Genomic DNA, 23,550 nt, shown 5'->3' on the forward strand with positions numbered 1-23,550 from the left:
GTACCTAGTGTAACTTTTTAGGTTTGTTATTTTTCAAATTCTATATTTATTAAGTTTTGTAGGCTTGTTTGCACAACAAGGGTAAATAGTTATATAAACTTTTCTGAATCTAAATAGTGTACTTTGGTAGAATTAAAAAATAAGAGTAGTGCAGGTCTATGATGATTTTCACTGTTTTGATTCTGGTTCTGTCTTGGTTAAGTCCAAAAGTAGTCCTTTAGGCTAAGCCCCGGGTGTATAAAATGTCTGGCTCTGCCTCTGGGCTAGAGTGGGATTATATGTGGATGGTATTAAAACATTTTGGGTTGACCATTTCAGTTCACTATCTGGCTACAAAATAAACTGGTCGAAATCTGCCTTGATGCCTTTGAACGTTAAAGCTACGAAACTTTCTTTACCAGTGTATTCAGATCAAAAGCACTTTTATTTATTTGGCCATTTCAATTCATAATAGTATTCCAAAGATAAACAAGGACAATTTTACTACTATGCTAAATAAGATCAAATCCAACATTCAAAGATGGGACAATTTAAAAACTTCGCTTCAGGGTAGAATCAACACAGTCAAGATGAACATGGCACCACGGCTTAATTTCCTTTTTTTTATGTTGCCACTCTCTCCTCCTCCAACTTACTTTAAAGACATACACTCTGCGGTGTCTAAATTTATTTGGAAAAAGGCCTAGGATATGTTTGCTTAATACGTGGGTCAACCCAGAGGCTACTACTGCATGGAAAATGATCGAATGCGCCAAGGCAGCACCGCATAGACTACAAGATCTCTTGTTTTCCAATATACCCACCAATATACTCAGCAACGACAACAAATTTGGACCTGTTATTGCCAACTCTATACAGGTATGGAGGAAAATAGAACACGTTTACATGGTCCAGTGAAATTTTGTAAAAGTTCACCACTTTGTCATAATTTATAGTTACTGTGTGGCAGCCGACCATTTGTTCAACCCTCTTGGTTTTCACTCGGGATAAACCTTTTGATGATCTATTCGACGCCCAAGGCCTTCGTTCATTTCAGGACTTAAGGACACATTTTTCCCTTCCTGCATCTTCTTACTTTGTGTATTTGCAGCTCAGATCAGCTTTAAAAGCATATGGTGTCCCCTGGGACTCTCCTCTCCCTTCTCATCCCATGTTGGAATGGATCTTGCCTAACTCTGGCAGACCCTCTGTTTCCATAATCTACAACAAATTAGCCGAAAATGGTGTAAAGCCCCTGCCCATTGAATCTATTTGGATTAGGAAACTGGGAGAACTAGAGGTTAATATAGACGGGGATACAGTGTGGTCTAATCTGACTTCTAGGAACCTGGTGCATCAACTAATTCATTTCAAAACCATACACAGAACATACATTACACCCTATAAGAGATTCCAGATTAAACTACAGGCTACATATCACTGTCACATATGCAATAATTCGTCACCAGACACGTTCTTACACATGTTTCGGGACTGTCCAGTTATATTTGACTTTTGGGTCTTTGTGAACTCTGTGTTATCTGAGGTACTGGAAGTTTTTTATATCCCCAATCCTGGTCTTTGTCTCCTTAATGATACCTCTGACATCTCCTTAAAACAAATACAATGCAAAATGTTGTTTGCAGGATTCACATCCACAAAGAAGACAATTACAAAGCAATGGTTCAGTCCTGACATTTGTATGGAATCATTCTGGATACGATGTCTTATCCGTATCAATAATGTTGAACATACCACAGCAAAATTAAATAAAGCTCAACCCACGACTGTCAAAGCTTGGAAAATCTTCTCATACAAAATTATCTCCTGAAAGAGGCAATAACTGGTTGTAACTTTGTGTTTTTGTGTTTTTTTCTTTCCCGTCCCCGTGCCTTGTGACCAATGTTTGCTTTGCTACTACAGTTTACAGTTATGCTGTAAACCCCCCCCCCAACCCTTCTGTAAATTAATAAAATGTTGATCACAAAAAAAGAACATTATTTTGAGTGTTTTTATTTTATTACCGCAGTAATTATCTGATTTCTATTTTTCTTTTTTCTCTTGTCTCTTTTGCTGTAGTAAAATTTAATCATTAATTATTTTTGTGTTATTAAGCCTGACTTGAGCCTTTCAATTTCTACTTGCAGTTTGATTTGTTTCATGAATTGTTAACCTGTTTGGCATTTTTGTTTAATGTGCAGGTTCACATACACATAATAAGTAAATGTCTTTGTGATTATTACTTTGTATCATCTCATCATCATGTTTATTTAACAAGGTTTTAGCCGTTAAAATGAAGTAAATTTGATTTAGTTATTAAATATAAATCAAACCAAAAGCAACATCAATTTATTCAATACAGTGTTAATATCTGAATTGTCCCCGAGGTAAAAAAAAAAAAGGTTAAGAACCCCTAGACTTGATGCCAAGCAACTTAGATGGGGAGAAATTAGACTGAGCTTACTTCATTTCATTACATGAAAAAGAAAAAGCTGAGAGAGGACAGATTAATGTTGCCACCTTTACAGCCTGCACAACATGATCCTGTAATAACCATACATGCGCAGTACGTTTGTTTTTCATGTCTCAAGTGAGAATTTGCTTTAGAGATGTGTTGTTTTTTTTTTTACTTACAAAGAGACATATATAAGGAGAAATTCATTTCCCAGTAGACACGTGCTCCAAAACCAGCCTCCTCCTCCTCAGTAATGATACCACAAATGATGTAGATGTTCTTGTTAACAGAATAATTAACTGTCAGGTGTGCAGTGCTTTAACAGCGTCTTCATTCTTCACTTTTTACAAATGAAAATGTTACATAAAATCACATTTGTAGGGCAATGATAAATCTGTAACTCCAAGAATCCAAAGAATTGGGATAACAGTTTTTTTGTTTGTTTTTTAACATATAGATTTTAATATTCACTGCATGTGTGACAATGTTCATGTAAAGTTTAATTCAGATTGGCCCACTGAAATTGGTTGATTGGAGATTTACATATTATATACATATATAGAAAGATGGAAGGTAAGGACCTTGAGTAATACATCCAGCACCTCAATAGATGCAGACTGTCAAAGTAAAACAGGAAACATAACACAGCAATGCAAACCTGACACTGAGGCAGAAACATGAAAAAGGCATAACACTGAACATAGGGAAGACTGTAAACAAAACCTAAGACTGGAAATCAGGACATACTAAAGAACTTAGGAAGCTAGAAATACAAAACTAAATAATAGAAACAGTAAGTCAGAATGTGCACAAACAAAATCAAAACCACTGGGTCACCAGACCCAGGTACCCTAACAAGTAGTGAAGAAGTGAAAGAATTGAAAAAAGGGCAGGGAGGGTGGGCAACAAAAATGAACTGGGGGGTCAAATATAGATAAGACCCGGAAGGGGCATGTTTGGAGAAGTGGTCCCGCTCCTGAAATTCAGATAAATTATCTGCTATCTATATTACAGCCTGCATTGCACGTGTGTATAATAAGTCATTTTTACAGTACAGTGTGTTTCACCTTTATTTTATCATTCATTTCAAATCTACACTGATGTTCTTCATTCTCGTACGTGACTGCAACTTCAACCCTCTCTACTCCACCTTCCAGTAACAACGTCCAGTCAGATTCTTTCTACACAGGACCTGCCAACATAAAGCAGTGGAGGACGGCAATTTCATTATTACTGTGTATGTGAAAGATTAGCTTTCTGATTTAAAGACAGTAAGCATATTACCAAAATAACCAAGCATCTGAGAGCACTGCCATTCACAATATGTAGCTTGTTGGTCAGGGGTCTGTTTCTTGGCTTGGGTGCAAAAGGTTCTGGGTTCAATCCCTGATGGGCTCCAACTGCTTTTGGATGTGAAACAGAAACTTCAGCAACAACTTAGATGATATGGATAAAAATATTTCACATATTTTCCTCTATCTTCTTCCTCGCTGCGTACGGTTCTCACTTGCTCGAAAAGGGGCCACCCTGTCACTTGGTGTTCGCTCTCTCTGTGGTAGAGTATCACGTCCTGTTCCAACACACAGTGGTGTTTTTGAGTGGCTTATCTGCATAGCAATTTAAATCTTTTAGATAACTTACTGTAGATGCCTTCTTTTTTCATAGTATAATCTTCACATGCTTCATCCGAAGCACACTCCCTGTGTACTCACTACCTAATTTATAGTCACAGTAGTCACTCTGTGTCTTTGCTGTTTCACTACTTAGCTTAGCTCGTAGCCAACTAGCTAGCAGCATGGCCTCTTTACCTGTCCCTCCTGCACTTTCCTGCTCATTGTGTCAGATGTTTAGTTACTCCTCGGTCTCCTTTAGCAGTAGAGATACCTGTAACAAATGTAGCATATTTGCAGCCCTGGAGGCCAGGATTACTGAATTGGAGACTCGGCTTTGCACCCTTGATACACCCGTAGCTAGTCAGGGCCCTGCAAAGAACGAGATCGCGGATACAAGTGGCAGAAATGAGCTTCCTCCGAAGGGTGGCTGGCCTCTCCCTTAGAGATAGGGTGAGAAGTTCGGCCATCCGGGAGGGGCTCAGAGTAGAGCCGCTGCTCCTCCACATCGAAAGGAGCCAGTTGAGGTGGTTCGGGCATCTGACAAGGATGCCTCCTGGGCGCCTCCTGGGTGAGGTGTTCGGGCATGTCCCACCGGGAGGAGGCCCAGGGCAGACCCAGGACACGCTGGAGAGATTATATCTCGGCTGGCCTGGGAACGCATTGGTGTTCCCCGGATAAGCTGGAGGAGGTGGCTGGGGAGAGGGAGGTCTGGGCTTCTTTGCTTAGGCTGCTGCCCCCGCGACCCGGCCTCGGATAAAGCGGATGAAGATGGATGGATGGATGGATGGATGGATGGATGGATGGATAACAATGTAAGCCTTTTCTGCAGCTATAGGGCATATATGGTATCACTCTGGAAGCAGTGCTTAAACAATGGAAAAAACACAAACTTTGTCCAAAAACCTCTCATGTTTAACTGTTTTCCACTTTTTCTTTGGTCATTTTAGCCTTTTTGGCCAGGGTGAAGGGAGTATCTGTCATCAAACAAGAAGACAGCCGCATGTAACTACGACGCTGTTTGCTAGTTCACCTTACATGCATTAATGTAATAATGTGGTTAGCCTACTCAACGTAAATTACACATGAACAACATTAAGCTACTCACGCAGAGGAGAACGGCTGCTGCTGCCATCATCATCCGTCATCATTTCTGCTATGCTGTCAGGGCTAGGGGCCAGGACTCTACTCTTCGGGTTTTTGGGGGATGTTACTAACTCCAGGTCCGATAACAGGCACCACACCCGCAGTAGATGTGCACGGTGTGAGGTCTCACAGCAAGCTATCAAACACGGCACATTTCTTGGCTTTAAAAAAAACCCGCTATGCGTCGCCAGGTGTTTCATCGGATTTGAGGTGTTACCTCCTTTGACAGTATCACAGTATCAGCTTAAAGCACTTGTTGCAGGCTGCTGAGTTTGCATATTTTGCTGTGAAGTACAGCCAGACTTTTGACCGCTTCGCCTTGGGCATTTTTAATCTGTAGCTCTGCTCTAAAAGAACGTACGTACCTGGCCCCGCCTACATTTGCTGGGAGTAAGGGCGCCCTCCGTTAGTGAGGTGCGCCTGCTGCTTGCGGCACAGGGAGGAGAGGGCGGGGCGGCGGGGGATTCACTCGCTGGCTGGAGCAGCATCTAATAACCAACTCGCAAAATAAAACAAAATAAAAAAAACCCAACAAACACGAGACATTATGATACAGACTTATAATTTGCACCGATGTTTTTTCAAAATTCTATACGCGAAAAGTGAGCGCGAGAGCCCTCAGTACGCCTGCTCTCTGCTGAAGTCAAAGTAAACTTTATTGTCATCTCCGCTACATACAGTCCAGTATATAGAGAGACGAGAGGACGAGGCTCCAGTTACAGCAGTGCAAGTAAACAAACAATAAATATAAGAAGAGTAAGAAAATAAGGACCAGGGGTAAAGGGATTAATAACAATTTAAAATTTATAATTTACAGTTTGATGATTTAAAGTCTCACACACAACCTGTCGAAAGGGGAGGGGCCGGCTGCTTCCAAATAGAGCACATTTTATTCATGATGTTGCAAATCCAAGCCCATTAAGTATTCGTGATTTGAATCCTGGGTTGTGCAAAATCCCAGAAATAAACCCCAGACAAAGTGAATCTATGAACTAAGGTGTAGGTTAGGTTAATTATTGCGAACACAACTAAAACTATAACTGAAACTAATCAAAACTAAACTGAAACTAAGGATTTTCAAAAAATAAAAACTAAACTAAACTAGCAAACAATTGGTAAAAACTAATTAAAACTAATATAAAATTGAAAATCTGAAGTCAAAACTAAATAAAAATAAAAACTAATGAAAATTGCAAAACTATTAAAACCCTGGTAACTACAGTGTCTCGTGGCGACACAAACCACTGGCAAACTCTATACAAGCATCACACAACATACATGGTGAGTATAGGATGAGTTACAACCACAGAACAAATACAAGGCACTTACTTATCGTTCACGCACACGCACGACACATGTTCAGTGCAACAAACTAGCTCCACCAGCGCCATAACGGTGAACCAACGCAACAACAAACCCAGCAGGGGAGGAATGTACCATCTTAGTGGTATTTAGAGGGGGTGCGTGGAACAGTCTATATATTATTTTAGGATCTACTATACAATGTAAAGCGTCTTGAGGCGACTGTTGTTGTGATTTGACGCTATATAAATAAAATTGAATTGAACTGAATATACCAAAGATGGATACAAATATTTAATTTGAACTTATGTAGGCAAATGTTACACGTCAGATGGTAATCTAGAGAAACTTTATTATATTTAAGTAACATATTTGGAGAATTAACTTGTATATATATTATTTTAAAAAAATATGTACTCAAAAAAAATGATTCAGTCATTGATAGACTAACAACTATACCACTATACTGTTGCTGTGACTTATAGAGTATCTGCTTATTTTTATTTAAAAAAATTTCATTTACAAGCAAATACAATTCTAGTTGAGTGAGGAGGATGGTGAGAGCGAACAGAGAGGTTTATTTTATTATTTTTATTAACCTTTATTTAACCAGGAAGATCCCATTGAGATTAAAAACCTCTTTTTCAAGGGAGACCTGGCCAAGATAGGCAGCAGCAGGTGTCTCACAGTTACAGAGATTACTCAAACATAGGCATCAACAACACACATGCAACAATAAGTGAAAGAAAACAAATAAAATAAAATTCAATTAAAAAAAAACCAAAAAACCAAAAAAACCCCCCCAAAAAAACAAACAAAAGGCAGTTAAAATGACAATCAATCTAATTAAAACAGTTGCATGTTATCGACTTGGCCTCAAGGATTCGTAGTTTAGATCTAAAAGCACTTAATGAAATGAATTCAGTCATTTTCCAGTCCTTCTGCAGTTTGTTCCAAGCCGAGGCTGCTAAATTGACAAAAGCTCTTTTACCAAGTTCAGTTCGGGCAAGTGGAACAGAAAGCAACAAGTAACCATGCGGACGAAGAGAATACCGACCAGCATGTTTCATTGCAAGCAGGGAACATATATAAGAAGGCAGCAACCCAAGTATTGCCTTATATATAAAACTGTATAAATGAGAGTTCCTCCGACTTACCAAAGCAGGCCATCCTACCTGAGAGTATAACTCACAGTGGTGAGTCTGAAATTTCTGATTAGTGATGAACCTCAGAGAAGCATGATACACAGAATCAACCATTCGAAGACATTGAGCAGAAGCATTCATATATAGAATATCACCATAATCCAGCACAGGCAAGAATGTTGCAGCAACAAGCCGCTTCTTTGTATTAAAAGAGAAACACAACTTATTTTGAAAATAAAATCTCAGTTTTAACTTCAGGTTTTTCACAAGATTCTCTACATGTGGTTTGAAGGTGAGCGAGTCATCAATTAAGATTCCCAGATATTTATAGGTGTGAACCAACTCTATTTTATTACCTTCAAGAGTGGTTACCGATGGGATTATTTGGGCCAAATTCCTTGATTTAGAAAACAGCATGAGCTTTGTTTTGTCTGCGTTGAGAACAAGTTTGAGCTGAAGTAATGAGTGCTGGACAGCAAAAAAGGCTTTCTGCAAGGAGTCAATGGCTTGGACAAGAGTTGAACCACAGCTGTAAATAACTGTATCATCAGCATAGAAGTGCAAATTTGCATCTGGCACATTTAGACCAAGATTGTTTATGTAAATGATAAATAGAAGTGGACCTAATACAGAACCCTGTGGCACTCCATTGTGCACTGTAACAAAGTTAGAACATAAACCGTCAGATTTTATGCACTGAGACCTGTTACTGAGGTAGTTTGTGCAACAAAGTCACAACGTTCACAAAGTCATTTTTCATGGTTGCTTTGGTTGATGGAGTGCGGGGGGTGATTTTTCAGTGTCTGTACTGAATAAAATACTTTAAGTGCTTGATAATTTGATGGACTGCCTCTGTGTGATTAAGACAATGAAATAATGTTTCTCATCTTTTCTGCTTTCCCACAAATAGTTCTTAAACCTCTTTAATGACTGAGCCTTTACCTCAGGTTTAAACCCTAAAGCAGGGGTCCCCAACTCCAGGCCTCGACGGCCGGCAGGTTTTAAATCTCACCCTGGGTTTACACACCTGAATCAAGTGATTCGTTCATTACCACCTCTGGAGAACTGCAAGACATGTTGCAGAGTTAATTTAGCCATTTAAATCAGCTGTGTTGGATCACGGACACATCTAAAATCTGCAGGACACCGGCTTTCAAGGCCTGGAGTTGGGGACCCCTGAAATAAAGGCTTAAACAGGTGGATTAGTGTGAAACCTCTGATTTTTTACTCTGAATCATTCTTAGACACTACAACAGGTCAACCGAATAGTTAAGTTTGTTTTGAAGGTAACATTGTCTGTTTATCCAGTTGAAATGAGGTTTGCAAATGTGAAAAAGGTTGATTACATTTTCAAACAGTATATTGCATTAATATTAATTACAAGCCACTACATGTATGACATGATTGAGAGCTGAGCCCCGCCCCCCATTTATATATTTGCATGATCTGTCCGTCCCAGCTTCAGTTGGTTCACTCCGTCTCTGAGCCTGTTGGTAAGTTGTGCAGGAGAAGTCCTCAATCTATTTTTCTTTTGATCCTATAAAAGCTGTTTTTTTAAATATACTGACCTGTTTGTGATGTGTTCTTTGGCGTAAAGTGATTGTTGGTCATGTTCACAATTGTATTATTTATTGAAAGGACAAGTTTAATCTTTTCAAACTAACACTTTTATTAAAGGGACGTTTCACCAGTGCAGCTCTGCAGAGACTTCAGCAGCTGTTTCCAGGCGTCACTCAAATTATTTTTAGCGTACAGGGGAGGTCAAGTCGGGACAGACACAGTGACAGTTCATGTGTGTCTTAAATACTTCCTTCTTTTAGACCCACTCAGGAAATCAGAAAAAAATAAAGAAGAAGGAAAAAAAGGCTGGGCATGATTTTCAGGCTCACATGCAGTTGTATTATTTTAAAAAGAATAATTTAATGACCATTTTAAGTGAATGCACTAAAACAATAAAATTGACTAGAATAATATAAATAAGTTCCATGTTTCCAGCAAACTGAATTCTTGTTAAACACTGTTTTGGATGAACAAACAGGTCTTAGAGTCCAGAAGTTCTAATCTTTGTCACTTATGTGTAACTTAGTTTGTAATGTAGCGTTGGCTTCCCCGTTGTTACATAGTGGTACCTTCTTCATTCACAATTTTCAATACAAATTTGATGTTGACTCACTCTTCCTTGTGTTCCCTTGTTCAGATATGCAGATTACAGATGGGTGAAACCAACATGTGCTCATGTTTCTGAGCTGACAGGATCCATTCACTGCAGAAAAACAGGTTTAGACCAGAGATCAAACTGCTTTCACCAAAACAAAAGAAACTCACACAGTCACTGACACTGAGAGGAGAAATGGCACAGAAAGGAGTTCAGCTGGACCGAGAAACCTTCTCTTGTTCCATCTGTTTGGATATACTGAAGGATCCGGTGACTACAGCCTGTGGACACAGCTACTGCAGGAACTGTATTAAAAGTTTCTGGGATGAAGAGGACAGGAAGGGAATCCACAGCTGCCCTCAGTGCAGGAAGACTTTCACACCGAGGCCTGTCCTGGAGAAAAACATCATGTTAGCAGCTTTAGTGGAGCAGCTGAAGAAGACTGGACTCCAAGCTGCTCCAGCTGATCACTGCTATGCTGGACCTGAAGATGTGGCCTGTGATTTCTGCGCTGGGAGGAAGCTGAAAGCCATCAAGTCCTGTTTAGTCTGTCTGGCCTCTTACTGTGAGAAACACCTCCAACCTCACTATGATGCAGCTCCATTAAAGAAACACAAACTGGTGGCCCCCTCCAAGAAGCTCCAGGAGAACATCTGCTCTCGTCATGATGAGGTGATGAAGATTTTCTGTCGTACTGATCAGCAGAGTATCTGTTATCTCTGCACAGTGGATGAACATAAAGGCCATGAAACAGTCCCAGCTGCAGCAGAAAGGACTGAGAAGCAGAAGGAGCTCGAGGTGAGACGACTAAACATCCAGCAGAGAATCCAGGAGCGAGAGAAAGATGTGAAGCTGCTTCAACAGGAGGTGGAGGCCATCAATGGCTCTGCTGATAAAGCAGTGGAGGACAGTGAGAAGATGTTCACTGAGCTGATCCGTCTCATCCAGAAAAGAAGCTCTGATGTGAAGCAGCAGGTCAGATCCCAGCAGGAAACTGAAGTGAGTCGAGTCAAAGAGCTTCAGGAGAAGCTGGAGCAGGAGATCGCTGGGCTGAAGAGGAAAGACGGCGAGCTGGAGCAGCTCTCACACACAGAGGATCACAACCAGTTTCTACACAACTACCCCTCACTGTCAGCACTCAGTGAGTCTACACACTCATCCAGCATCAATATTCGTCCTCTGAGCTACTTTGAGGATGTGACAGCAGCTGTGTCAGAGACCAGAGATAAACTACAGGACATTCTGAGAGAGGAATGGACAAACATCTCACTGACAGTCACTGAAGAGGATGTTTTACTGTCACCACCAGAGCCAAAGACCAGAGCTGGATTCTTAAAATATGCATGTGAAATCACACTGGATCCAAACACAGCAAACACACATCTGTTATTATCTGATGGGAACAGAAAAGTAACATTTATGAAACAACAACAGTCTTATTCTGATCATCCAGACAGATTCACTGGATGGTGTTTTCAGGTCCTGAGTAGAGAGAGTCTGACTGGACGTTGTTACTGGGAGGTGGAGTGGAGAGGGGGAGGAGTTTGTGTAGCAGTCGCATACAAGAATATCAGCAGAAAAACTGGCCTAAATGAATGTTTTTTTGGATACAATGACAAATCTTGGGCATTACGTTGTGACACAAGCAGTTACAAATTTTGGCACAACAAAGTCCAAACTGTCCTCTCAGGTCCTCGGTCCTCCAGAGTAGGAGTGTACCTGGATCACAGAGCAGGTATTCTGTCTTTCTACAGCGTCTCTGAAACCATGACTCTCCTCCACAGAGTCCAGACCACATTCACTCAGCCGCTCTATGCCGGAATTTTTCTTTGGTTTGATGGAGACACTGCAGAGTTGATTAAAGTCAAATAGAGAAGACAGGTTCATGTTGATCCCTGACCATTATATGTACTTGTGTAGTTTCTAAATGAGGCTTTACATTTTAGAAGCTGAGAAGTTCAGTGGTCCATTGATGTGTGAAAATAATATTGCACTGATTCAAACTGTACTTACATTTATATACCTTACATCAATATAAATCTGAATTTGTTCTTATGGCTGATAATCATGTGAGTTTAAATGATACTACTCTTCATATTCAGCATGTTTGAAATCTTTCATCAGTCTGGTTAGTGGTTTTATTCTGTAGTTGCTGTAGTGGGTTGTCAAATGCAACAATATATTGGAGCTGCAGTGATTCATCAGTTAGTCAATGATTAGAGAATTGATTGTTTTATCATTATTTTAGTCACATTTAAAGCTGGTTCCAGTTTCTGAAATGTGAAGATTGTTGATTTTCTTGATCATATCTGACTGTAAACTTAATGTCTTTTAGGTTTGAACCTTTAAAATGTAACAAAAAATGAATCTTTGAGGTTTTTATATTGTTATTATTGTATCTACAGTGATGACATTTAATGTCATTTTTCAGATGTAAAGTTTGATCACACTCGATCATTTATAAACGTAAGTAAAAAACCTAAATAACACAGGCCTGTATATTGTGGAGGATAGACATGTTTCATTGCCCTGAGCTGTGTCTGGCAGGCAGAGCGTCTCCACAAATCTGATGCTTCTGATTTGGAGAAAATGAGCTGAGGGAGACACCTGGTGGACAAACACAGACATGACAGGAAGAAAGACTAAAGTGCAGAGTGGAGACAAACAGCTGGAAATACTTGTTGGAAAGGATTGTCATGCTTCAGAAAAACACACAGCACACACTCTAAGTCATTTATTTGCACTGAAGGAGACACGTGACAAAACCAAATCACACAATAATGAAGTGAAAACATTTATAGCCAGTGTTCAAGATGATGGATAGAAATGAAAATCATGGAGCATTTATGCTTTTTAGGTCTGTTTCTTACAGCAGATACAGCATTTACATGAACTCACTGGCCTTTTTCCACTGAACGCTCTCTTCTTCATCAACTCATCTTCCTAAAAAGTGGATCTACCAACAGTTTATTTCTTTGTTATTGTGATTAAAATGTCAAACAAATATATTTTCCACTTTTTGTGTGACAGATGCAGGAATTTCTCTGTCCTGCATGTGGAGAAATCTGCTGTTAAATCAGAACATTAACAGGTTTCAGGTTGTATTCAAACACATATTACTGTGTATCATGTGTCAGCAGGCATGTGTTAACAGGGATTATAAGACACTTTAGTGGCTTTAATGCATATTTATATGTTTAACATATTTCTGTTTGTTCATATATAAAAACATGTGTTTTGTGTCTGTTTATCGTTGACCTTGTAATTAGTTCCCACAGTGAATTCATCATGTAAATCTCTAATAAAGTGGGAACAATGACCAGCTTGTCACACAGTTTGTTATCCTTGTATACAGTCTCTGCTGCTGTGTGCTGTGCTGCACTCACTCAGAGATAAGAGTACATGTACAGTTATCCCACTGACACAGAGAGGAGAAAAATATTTGGCTTCATTCATAAAATCTGAGCTACACATTAAAACAACAATATATATGTAAATGAATCATATTCAAGCACATCATTTGAACTGTTTTCTCCCCACATACATACTTAATATGGAGCAATAAGGACATCCATTATAATGTTTTTGTTATCATACAAAGAATTTCTGGACCAATTCAAAACATCCATAAAACCAAAAGAATCTGCTGTAGTTTTTGATGCTGTACCAAAAAGTGTCCTCATACTGTTACCAAACTCTGCTGTTGATGATTCAGTGTCTTCGGTCTTTTTGGCCAACTTTTCTTTTTTTCCTATTTATGCAAGTTATATCAGCAGCCTCAGCAGCCTTTAAAAAGAAATGGAAGTAATATCATTAATATTTCAGGTAAAGCAACAATTTACTGGTTTACTCTCAGTTCCTATGTTGATGAAAATAATTTTCATTCAGTCACCAACCTTCAATCTTTAAGTGAATTTATTGTCATATTGTTCATTTTGTCTCCATCACTTTATTCGTTGGATGTGAGATGATTCATGATCAGCTAAAGAGAAAGACGGTTTATTATTTTGCAAAGACTATAAGGCAGTGTGGTGGGGTGTGGTTGGGGTGTGGCTGCAGGGGAGGAGTGGAGCAGCAGGTTCAGGTTGTGTGTCAGGGGAGGCTGGTCTTTGCAGCCAGCGAGCATCATCTAATCGTTCTTCTCTATTTTCTTTCTTCATTCTTCCACCGCCGGAGAGGAGAGATCTGATCGGTGCTGGTGCAGCTGGAGGAGCTGGGAGAGAGTGGAGAGCTGAGCTCTGCAAACTGCAGAAGTGCACACACGTATAATAAAAGTCTGCATATGCATCTGCCGGGTCCTTTGTGTCCTCAGGCGCATTTTTATTTTCCACAAGAAACACATGCTGTGGCTTCAAGTTTTAATTTCTGGAAAACTCAGAAGGGAGAGAACCTTTGGATTCTTAGGGGAAATAAATCAGGAGGTGTTGCCACACTGAGAAGTTCTTTTCAGGTAAAGATACTTAAAATGTTGCTCACAGATATGGAAGATGGATTATTTTACTTATTAAATTTATGGACGATATTTTTGTATTGGGGAACATATATGGTTAAAACCGTTTGTACAACAGTCAAATGAACAAAATTATTTTTCAGGAATTCAAAGTGAAAATTGGTGCTTTATTTTAGATACCTTTATGAATGCAAAACTAACTTTAGGATGAGATGTGAATTGCATCAATAATCCCCAAATAGACTGTATGCTGGCTTGTACACATAGACAAGACACGAGAGTTCTTGCTCCTCTTAACGTACTCAGGTACACCGTAGAACTGGTGAACACAAATGTACAATAAAATTATATTTCAACATTAAAACATATTTAAATATACATTGCATAAAATATAAACACACATACCACTTTGGCCTGCAAGTGGACAAACCGGCATATTTGGAAATGAAGCACTTCTTATTTCTTTCTTAGCTTGATATTCACGCAGCTAGACCGTCACCATGAGCAGCTTCCCTGACCTTTTTTTAAACAGGAAGTGACCTCTGCCCTTACCTTAAACTTACTCAATTAATCAATTATTTTTCCAGGTGTCAAATTAACAGTATATTAATCCTTTATGCAAATAGGAAAATGTTAGGAAGTCCCTGCCCTTTGTACACACAGCCCGTCACGGGGTGGCTGCAGCTCAGGAGGTAGAGCAGGTCACCTGCTGATCGGAAGGTTGGAGGTTTGATCCCTGGCTCCTTCAGGCTGCATGTCAAGGGCAAGATACTAACCCCAAGTTGCTCTCTGATGCATCCATCGGAGTACGAATGTGTGTGAATGTAATTAAGAAAGCACTAAGGTCAGAGAAAGTGCTTGTGAGAATGAGTATGATTGGGTGAATGTGGCATGTTGTATAGAGCGCTTTGAGTACTCCAGGAGAGCAGAGAAGTGCTATATAAGAATCAGTCCATTTACCATAAAAACAAAACCATACGAAAAATAAAATGCATTTTTAAGATAGAGAGATAGATCTGCACCGTATCCTTTAAATTCAGTTGAATTCAATTCATTTCAGTTCAATTCAGCTTTATTTATACAGCGCCAAATGACAACAACAGTCGCCTAAAGATGCTTTATATCATAAGATAGACCCAACAGTAATACATACAGAGAAACAGCCCAACAATCATCCCACACACCCCTCACACACACTCTTCACCCTGCTGCCTTCTGGAAAGAGTGTGTACTGTGGACTTTACCACTTCACATGGTTGGAATGACAATAAAGCCATGTGACTAAAACTATCAATATTTACTGATCATAGGGCAACCTTTTTAAATTTGGTACACCAGTCAATAAGACATGTTCCAATATATTGGAAATTAAATAATATCTCTCTTTTACACATGGAGCTTTGTTTGATGCAGTTTAATGACATCGGGTGCCTGAATTACACAACACTTCAACATGGTCCAATCAAACGCCACACATCTTCCTCTTTGTGTGCTGACGTCTCAGTGTGAAAATCTGTTGTTTAGTTTACTGTGGAAAAAATAAATATCTGTAACATTCAGCAGTTTTAAACTATTATAATAATGAGGCCTCAACAGCAAGTGAAAGAACCACACACAGCAGCCCAGCACCTCCTCCTCATACTGGTCACCAGTCTGGTCACAGACGGTTGGGGGATGGCATCGCATTCTTCAACCACTATTTGTTGCCCATCAGCCAGCGTGGTTGTGTAGGTCACAGAATAAGTTGTTTGGCATTGACACAGAACACATACTCACCTCTGCTGCTCAACCCACAAATGCATTTTCCTCACAGATGTGGCTCCGTTTAAGGTTTCACAGAGGTGAGAGATTCACTGCCAAGAAGCACTGTTACAACAAATAAATGACCAAACACAAATGTCCTTACTTTTCGTGCTAAAATTCTGATTTTATAATATATAAGATTGATATCAGGGCCAGAGCAGATGGACTAGACGCCGAGCAACTTTGGTGGTGACGGATTAGACTGAATTCATTTCATTTCATTACACAAAAACAGAGAGAACAGATTAATGCTGCCATATTTACAGCCTGCACAACAAATTCAAGCATAAAGAACATCAACATGAACCTGTAATAACCGTACATGCACAGTACAGTCACAGCAAATTTGTTTTAATGTCTCAAGTTAAATTGTACTTTACGCAAAACCAGCCTCCTCCTCAGTAATGCTACTATAATTGGTGTAGATGCTCTTAAACCTCTTGTTAATCAAATAACTAATTAACTGAATAACTGTCGGGCCTGTGGTGATTTTATAATATTTTCATTTCTTAGTTTTTACAAATGAAAATGTTAACATAACATCACATTTGTGGGGCGATGATGAATCTGTAAATCCAAGAATGGTACATGGCCTGTATTTGTATAGCACGTTACTTAGTCCCTAAGGACCCCAAAGCGCTTTATACTACATTCAGTCATCCACACATTCACACACTGGTGATGGCAAGCTACACTGTAGCCACAGCTGCCCTGGGGCGCACTGACAGAGGCGAGGCTGCCGGACACTGGCGCCACCCAGATGAACCCAAACTGCTCATTAAATAGAAACTATAGCAACAACTCCTGTGACAACAACCTGTGGACACAGCTGCTGTATTAAAAGTTTCTGGGATGAAGAGGACAGGAAGACTTTCACACTGAGGCCTGTCCTGGAGAAAACACCAAGTTAGCAGCTTTGTTGGAGCAGCTGAAGAAGACTGGACTTCCAGCTGATCACTGCTATGCTGGTCAAGAGAAACTCTGCAGCAGTCAGGAGGGAGAGCAGCTTGGACTGAAGCAGGAGGCTGATACCTTCTCATAATTATGAGGAAAGTGCCCACAGTGAACCAAAACCCAACAGTGAGCAGTTGTTTCTCTCAGCTCTCCTGAAGCAGAGAGCTGAGATCATGAAGAAAGTTAGGATGTAGACTCAGGATCTACTAGAAATGCAGAGCTGATGAAAAGCTGATGAAGAAAGAAAAGACAAATATCCAAAAGAATCTGCTGTAGTTTTTGATGCTGTACCAAAAAGTGTCCTCATACTGTTACCAAACTCTGATGTTGGTGATTTAGCCTTCAGGTTAGAAGAATTTATGACAGCTTTATATATTTTTGTCACTTGTGTGTTGAAAGAGAAATAATAATGAACCATATTAGTAATATAATTAGTTTTGTTACTGTCTCTGCTTCTAAACACTCCTGCTCTTCCTTATGTAATGATATGCAGCAGGAGAATGCATGAAGGACCTGTGATAAATACTGTATCAATAAGGTAAAGGAAGTGTCTTTCAACACATCGCAGATTTGTTGGACCTGTTTACACTGTCTCTATAAGTTTTGGAAACCACAAACAAACAAACAAACAAAGGCGTCTGCTCAGTCACGTGACCGCACGACAACAAACCACAGCAGAGCACGAGTGGAGGGGGGAGGGGCGACAAGAGGATGGCGACGGTTGGCCGGTTAGTCTGTGAATGGACAGCAGGCGGCAGAGCGAAGTGACGGAAGTGAAATGAGAACAGGAGTAGATGGCGGGAAAGATGATGTAGAGGTAAAATAAGATAAAAACAAAGCGGGAAAGGAGAACAACAAGCAGAGTGAAAGTAAACCTGTAATGTGGAGGAAACGGACAGTGAGCGCAGTGTAACCGTGACAACGAGACACGAGGACGGATTTAAAGTGATCATAAAATCGTCTCCAGACGGTCGTCGTTCGGTGAGTGGAACCAGATTCAGCTACAACAGCGATAAATACGCCTGTAGGGAGATTAAGAGTGCTAATATCTGGGCCCGTTGTAGACATGCATATATGAGGCGGCAGACAGAAAAGTAAAGGGGACAACATGGTGGATACGGAGGCGGCAAAGAGATGGGATGGTGGGGTGCTCTGAATAACAGTTTTTGTCTTGTAATTGGATTGCACTTTGTCAGGCCTCTACCCTAAGATCTGACAAACTTGGGTGTCCCACCTGAAGGCTAAGCTTCTGCTGGTCCAGCTCTTAGTGTCACTGAGGCACGCAAACCCTGAGGTATTTATGAAAAAAATAAAACGTACAGCTCTGCTATCACTTCAGACATAAATGAAGACAGAAAGCTAAACAGCAGTGACGTTTGTAAGGTTAGCTAGCTGGGCTAGCTGGTATATAATGATGTGCTACGTGGTGGCTAGCTACGCAGCTATGTTAGCATAATATAAACACAGTGAAGCTGGAAGATGAACACTAACTTTTTTCCACTCAATAAAAGTTAACCTGAGGGTTCCCGATGGTTAGGGACAAATGTAATCACATGGCAGGATGCTGTAAACAGACCAAACTTCAGTCAGGAGAACAACTGAGATAATCCATCCACAATACGAGGTTAGTCATTAATATACTGCTGCATGGGCTGGGCTGTAGAGACATCGTAAGGGTTTAAAAACTGAGCTTTAAACTGAACAGTGGTAATAAAAACTGAGAGAGGCCGACAGTGATCACTGACTGTTTTTAGATGCTTGTTCAGATTAAACAGAACAAGATACAAAGCATTAAAACATGTTAAACACACAACAGCCTTAATAAACACAGAGTAGTTTATATTAAATATGACAATAACACTTCTCATTTATGCCAATATTAACAAAACTATAAAGGGTAGGCCAAGTTATTAAAAAAAAAAAAAGTCAGTTCACCAAATTGTAAAAATACAACTGAAAAATAGAATAAAAATAAAATAAAATATCCATCCAGCCCTTTACAACCAACAACATAAAATCTATCTTAATTGGATAGCCTAATTCAAATAAATAACCCCTAACTAAAATCACTGTGATTACATCAGTGTATGAAATGAGGAAACTGAGTGCAGATCTTAAAGCTGCGGCGGGGCTCTGTGTCGGGGTCTGACAGACACAGGTCCTCCGGTCGGCTCTGTGCAGCAGACAGACTCACAGTGCTGTTTGTGGGATCGAGAAAGAAACTCTTCTCTACCAGACTGAAACTGTGAGGAGAACAATGGACTAGTCCCCTCTGACTGTACAAATATAGACGTGTTTTTGAGTTGGTAGTTATCTCACGATTAACTATGTGGATGTGGTTCAGCAAGGTAAAGACACATGACTCAATAACCTGCTGCCTGATCCATAAGGTAATAATATGGTGTGTATTAATGATGAGAGGGGAAAAAGATATAATAGTTCACAGAACACAGAGTGTTACTGATATAATGTGCTTGTCAGCTGCAACAGCAGGTGTTATAAATGCAACGGATGATGAAGAAAAGGCTGAACTTAAAGTAAAGGTGCACAGTCTGATCATTTATCTGTAACGGCTAAACAGAGCAGAGATGACGGCCGTGCTAAAACCCAGAAGTGTGGAAAGAAAATCAGTGTCAGGAGGAGACCTTGACTTACCTTTGACTTTATTTCATTTAAACACACAGTCAGAAATGTTTTGAGCTTATTTAAATAAATGTACTATTTGTTTGTAATATTGATTAGTGTGTAATTAAATCTTCCAGTAAATTGGTGTGTTCTCATAAACGTGTTGAATGATTCCAGTGTGCATTTTAAAGACAACAGTAAACTAGTTAAAAACCATCGTATTGTTGGGGAAGACCATGGAGAGAATGAAAACAGATGAAGCTGATTTTTAGATACTAACAGTCTCTTCTCTGGGGATCAGAGTGGGTTTCATAAAGAAAGAGGGACGATGGATACTTTACTATGTTTGGAATCAGAAATCAGGAAAGCTCAAACAAATAAGGAAATGATGATAGCTGTCTTCTTTAATACAGCCAGACAACATGTTATGGAAAGAGAGACTCCTCATTAAACTCAGAAATCTAGGCATAAATGGCAAATTATACTATTGAATTACAAGATTGATGAAATAATATAATTATCCTTGTTTTTCCTGCTATTCTCCTGTCCACACTCCAGTCCAGTAGGCGGGATTAATGCACCTGTAAGCTGATTTGTCAAATGCCATCAAGGCCTGAAGAAGAACGGAGGAGGACAGCACTACTGTGGTAGAGGAGCGTGTGTGTGCAGACATGGCTGCTGTTGATGAAGCGGACTGAACTTAGAGGAGAGACACAAACTAAAGTATCGATCCCGTCACGTCAGTGTGGATCTGACACCAACGTCTGTATCACTTCATCGATGCTTGTATCGATCCGCTCAGCCTGAGTTGAAGCAGCAATGAGTTCAGTTCAGTATCTGAGAGAGTTCATCAAGGAGAGACTAACTGCTGTTTGTGAAGAAATCTTCTCAGAGGTTCAAAAACCATCGTCCAGTATGAGGAGGAGATCAACCGTCTGCACAGACTGCTGGATATCAGCCGAAACCCAACATAAACTTACACATCACAGGTATGGACATGTTTTTAACTCTGTGCTGTTCAAGCTCAGATTCTTCAGTGTGACTGACTTTACTAGAAGAAGTTAAACTGGGTATTTATCAGTGCTGTGGGTCAGTGTCCAGTGATGGACTATGTTGGACTGGTGCAGGTCCATGGTCATCAGGCGTCAGTGTTTTAGATCCTCTGTAAACACTGAGACTGTGCAGTAAAGATCTAGTTAGATGTCAGCAGAAAACACATGTAACAAGTTGTTAACAGACTTCTCTGAAGTTGAAGTGAAGCTTCATTTAAAGAAGGATTTCACACACTGATGTTTTCATGGTGTCAACCTGCAGTTTAGTTTGGTGAACTTTGTGTCTTTGCTCACAGTGAGGAGCTTCAATGCTAACATGTTAGCGTGTAGCTGTGTGTGTGCGCAACTATTTCACCGAGCTGTTGTGTGTGTGGCTCATAATTGGTCATGTGACAGGCTGATCACCATTTAGTCAGGTTTTGATTCATGCTTTATAAAATAGTTTGAGTTTATGTATCAACACATTAGTGATTATTGTTCTTCTGTTTTTTGTTCTTCAAGATCTACCACAACATCATGACTGTAAGGAAGAGGAGGGTCTGGATGAGCAGCAGGTCTGTAACCAGGAGAGGAACTCCAGTGTGGACCAGGAGGACCCAGAGCCTCCACAGATTAAAGAGGAACAGGAGGAACCCTGCAGCAGTCAGGAGGGAGAACAGCTTGGACTGAAGCAGGAGACTGAAGGCATTATTGTCTGGACTGATGAAGAGCAGCTCAGAGTGATGGAGACCATCTGAAAACCTGTGATAAAGTTACACAGAATAGGTATGTAAAACTGTGATGTCTTAATAACACTGAATATGACTCACGGGTCTTAAGCAGGTGATTAAGCTGCTTCCACATCCTGCAAGAAGCAACCGGGACAGGTGACTACTTTTACAAATTCTCTTTTTACATATCTTTAGGTTACCGACAAATGATTGAATGTAAGCTGCTCTAACTTTGACTCTTTTCTGACACAGGTAGGATGGACCTTGTCGCTTCACAAGTTGTCGTTTTAATCCTACATCCAAAAAAATCTAATAAAGAATTCATAAGAACTAGTGCGTTGTTTTTATTAGATTATTTTTTTAATTTCCAATCAATCAATTAATTAATAAAAATGCAGGAGACCGGGCCTTTGCAACTGCTCCGCCAAAAGTTTGGAACAGTCTGCCTCTTGAAATTAGGATCTCCAACACTTGACTTGACATTTTGCACTTGACAAAATGCAAACTAGGTAATGGAACCCCTGGTTTCCGTTGCATCCGGAAGAGCCGTGGTACATGAGAGTGTTGTAGGTGACGTAGATATTTTCATACGGGTCGTTTTTGATCTGCTGATTGATTTCACAAAGACTGCAAAATCCCTCACAGTCTTCTAAATTGTCATTATTCTCAGCATGCTCTCGCCTCTCTTTCTCGACGACGCACGTAGGACTCATTTTTTTCACTCCTCCTCCTGGGTGTCCGACGACACAGGCCTCGCCGTCTGAAGGTACAGGCCCAAATCTCTTAAGGAGCCCCGCGGCACTTTCTCTGTTTCTAGCTTAAGTATGACATAATCTAACTTATCGTCACGATAAACACCTTAGCACTGAGGTTGTTCCTGTCTGACTCTTGGTCTTCAAAGTTAATGACCACGGTAAGGTTTACAAATTCACGCCAGTTAGGTGTGTTTGATTTAACCCAGTAGTCGAATAAGCGGGCGTTGGTCAAGACAAAGTCGTCAAATAGCACAAAGCCTGTGCCTTGCTTTATGAAGGAACCAGTTATGAGACAAACTGACTGGCTCAGTTCGAGCAGCAACATAACACTGCGAATTTCAGTGAAAGACTGCCGGCTCTTTCCAAAGCACTCCTTCCTGTACTTCAGTGCTTCCTGGAAAGAATTTTTGGGAATCTACTCTCATCCATCGTTTCAGACGCGATACTGCTGACAAAGTAGATCGTAAACCTCCTTACGGTCAATGCTGCTGCCCGCTTTTTGATTGCTGTTGTTAGACTCAATCCGTTCTGTCGTGCTACATCTAAGACTGATGTCATTCCACCGCTGCGCTTTGCATTATTTGATGCGTGTGGAGGTTTCTGCTGCCCTGGGATGGCTACATCTTTTATTTCCGTATCTGCTGCCTGTGGAAAACATATCTGAATTTCTTATTGTCCAGACAATCAATTATGTCTGTGCGCCGGGTCTTACGTTCGTCCTTGATGTTAACCAGCTCAAAGTAGCCCAGGTCATCGGTGAAGCGACCGCCTCTTTTCAGAGCCTCGCCGCAGTTATTCCCTTCTCCCCGTAAACACAAAGATACTCGAACTGTTTTAAAGCATCATTTTTTTAAAAACTTTTCTTTTTTGGCATTTAGTCCTCCCTTTGTACCGATGTAAAAGACAGAATAGCAATCTCTCACCTTAACCATCTTCTTATTTTTACTGAAAGGCCTCCGTGCAAGCTTGAACATGTTGCGTGTGTCGCCTGAACTGGATTTCAGTCTGAACTGATGTCCGTGTGGGTCCTGCAGAGAATCAGAGTTGGAAAAGTTGTTAATGTAGCAAAAACAAAATGTATTGCATTTTGTTCATAGTCAAAGGAATTTGCAAAGAAAAGCATCTGGACTTCTTTGAGTTGCTTGAAGACGTTTCACCTCTCATCCGAGAAGCTTCTTCAGTTCTAAGGTCAAATGGCCGAGAGTCCCAGATTTAAACCCAGTGGGAGTATCCCCCCAAAGAGGGACAAAGGACCCCTGATGATCCTCTAATCACATGAGCCAAGGTGTGAAAGCGGGTGTGGTACCTAATCAGCCAGGGTTTCGGGTGAGCTCATTGTGAAACCTGGCCCCACCTTGTCATGTGAATTCCTGAGGTCAGATGGCCCAGGATGTGAGTGGGCGTTAAGG

General features: G+C 40.3%; 2 protein-coding genes across 3 annotated transcripts in view; both read left to right on the top strand.

Moving 5' to 3' along the window:
* Positions 1-9,844: 9,844 nt before the first annotated feature.
* LOC120439387 (tripartite motif-containing protein 16-like) lies at positions 9,845-12,175 on the top strand. Its single transcript, XM_039610331.1, has one exon. The coding sequence runs from the start codon at positions 9,988-9,990 to the stop codon at positions 11,662-11,664; it is 1,677 nt and encodes a 558-aa protein (XP_039466265.1). The 5' UTR covers positions 9,845-9,987; the 3' UTR covers positions 11,665-12,175.
* Positions 12,176-17,666: 5,491 nt separating this feature from the next.
* Positions 17,667-23,550, top strand: part of LOC120439390 (zinc finger protein 771-like) — an 844,755-nt gene continuing 838,871 nt past the window's right edge. The window contains exons 1-2 of one of the 2 annotated variants that reach the window (XR_005612618.1): positions 17,667-17,980; positions 20,183-20,282. The gene's annotated coding sequence lies outside the window, so the exon portion shown is untranslated. Of the gene's footprint in view, positions 17,981-20,182; positions 20,283-23,550 lie in introns of those variants that run through there. The other variant, XM_039610337.1, reaches the window with a different exon arrangement.

Source organism: Oreochromis aureus, linkage group 3, assembly GCF_013358895.1.
Source record: "Oreochromis aureus strain Israel breed Guangdong linkage group 3, ZZ_aureus, whole genome shotgun sequence".
In the NCBI taxonomy this organism is placed as follows: Eukaryota; Metazoa; Chordata; class Actinopteri; order Cichliformes; family Cichlidae; genus Oreochromis; species Oreochromis aureus.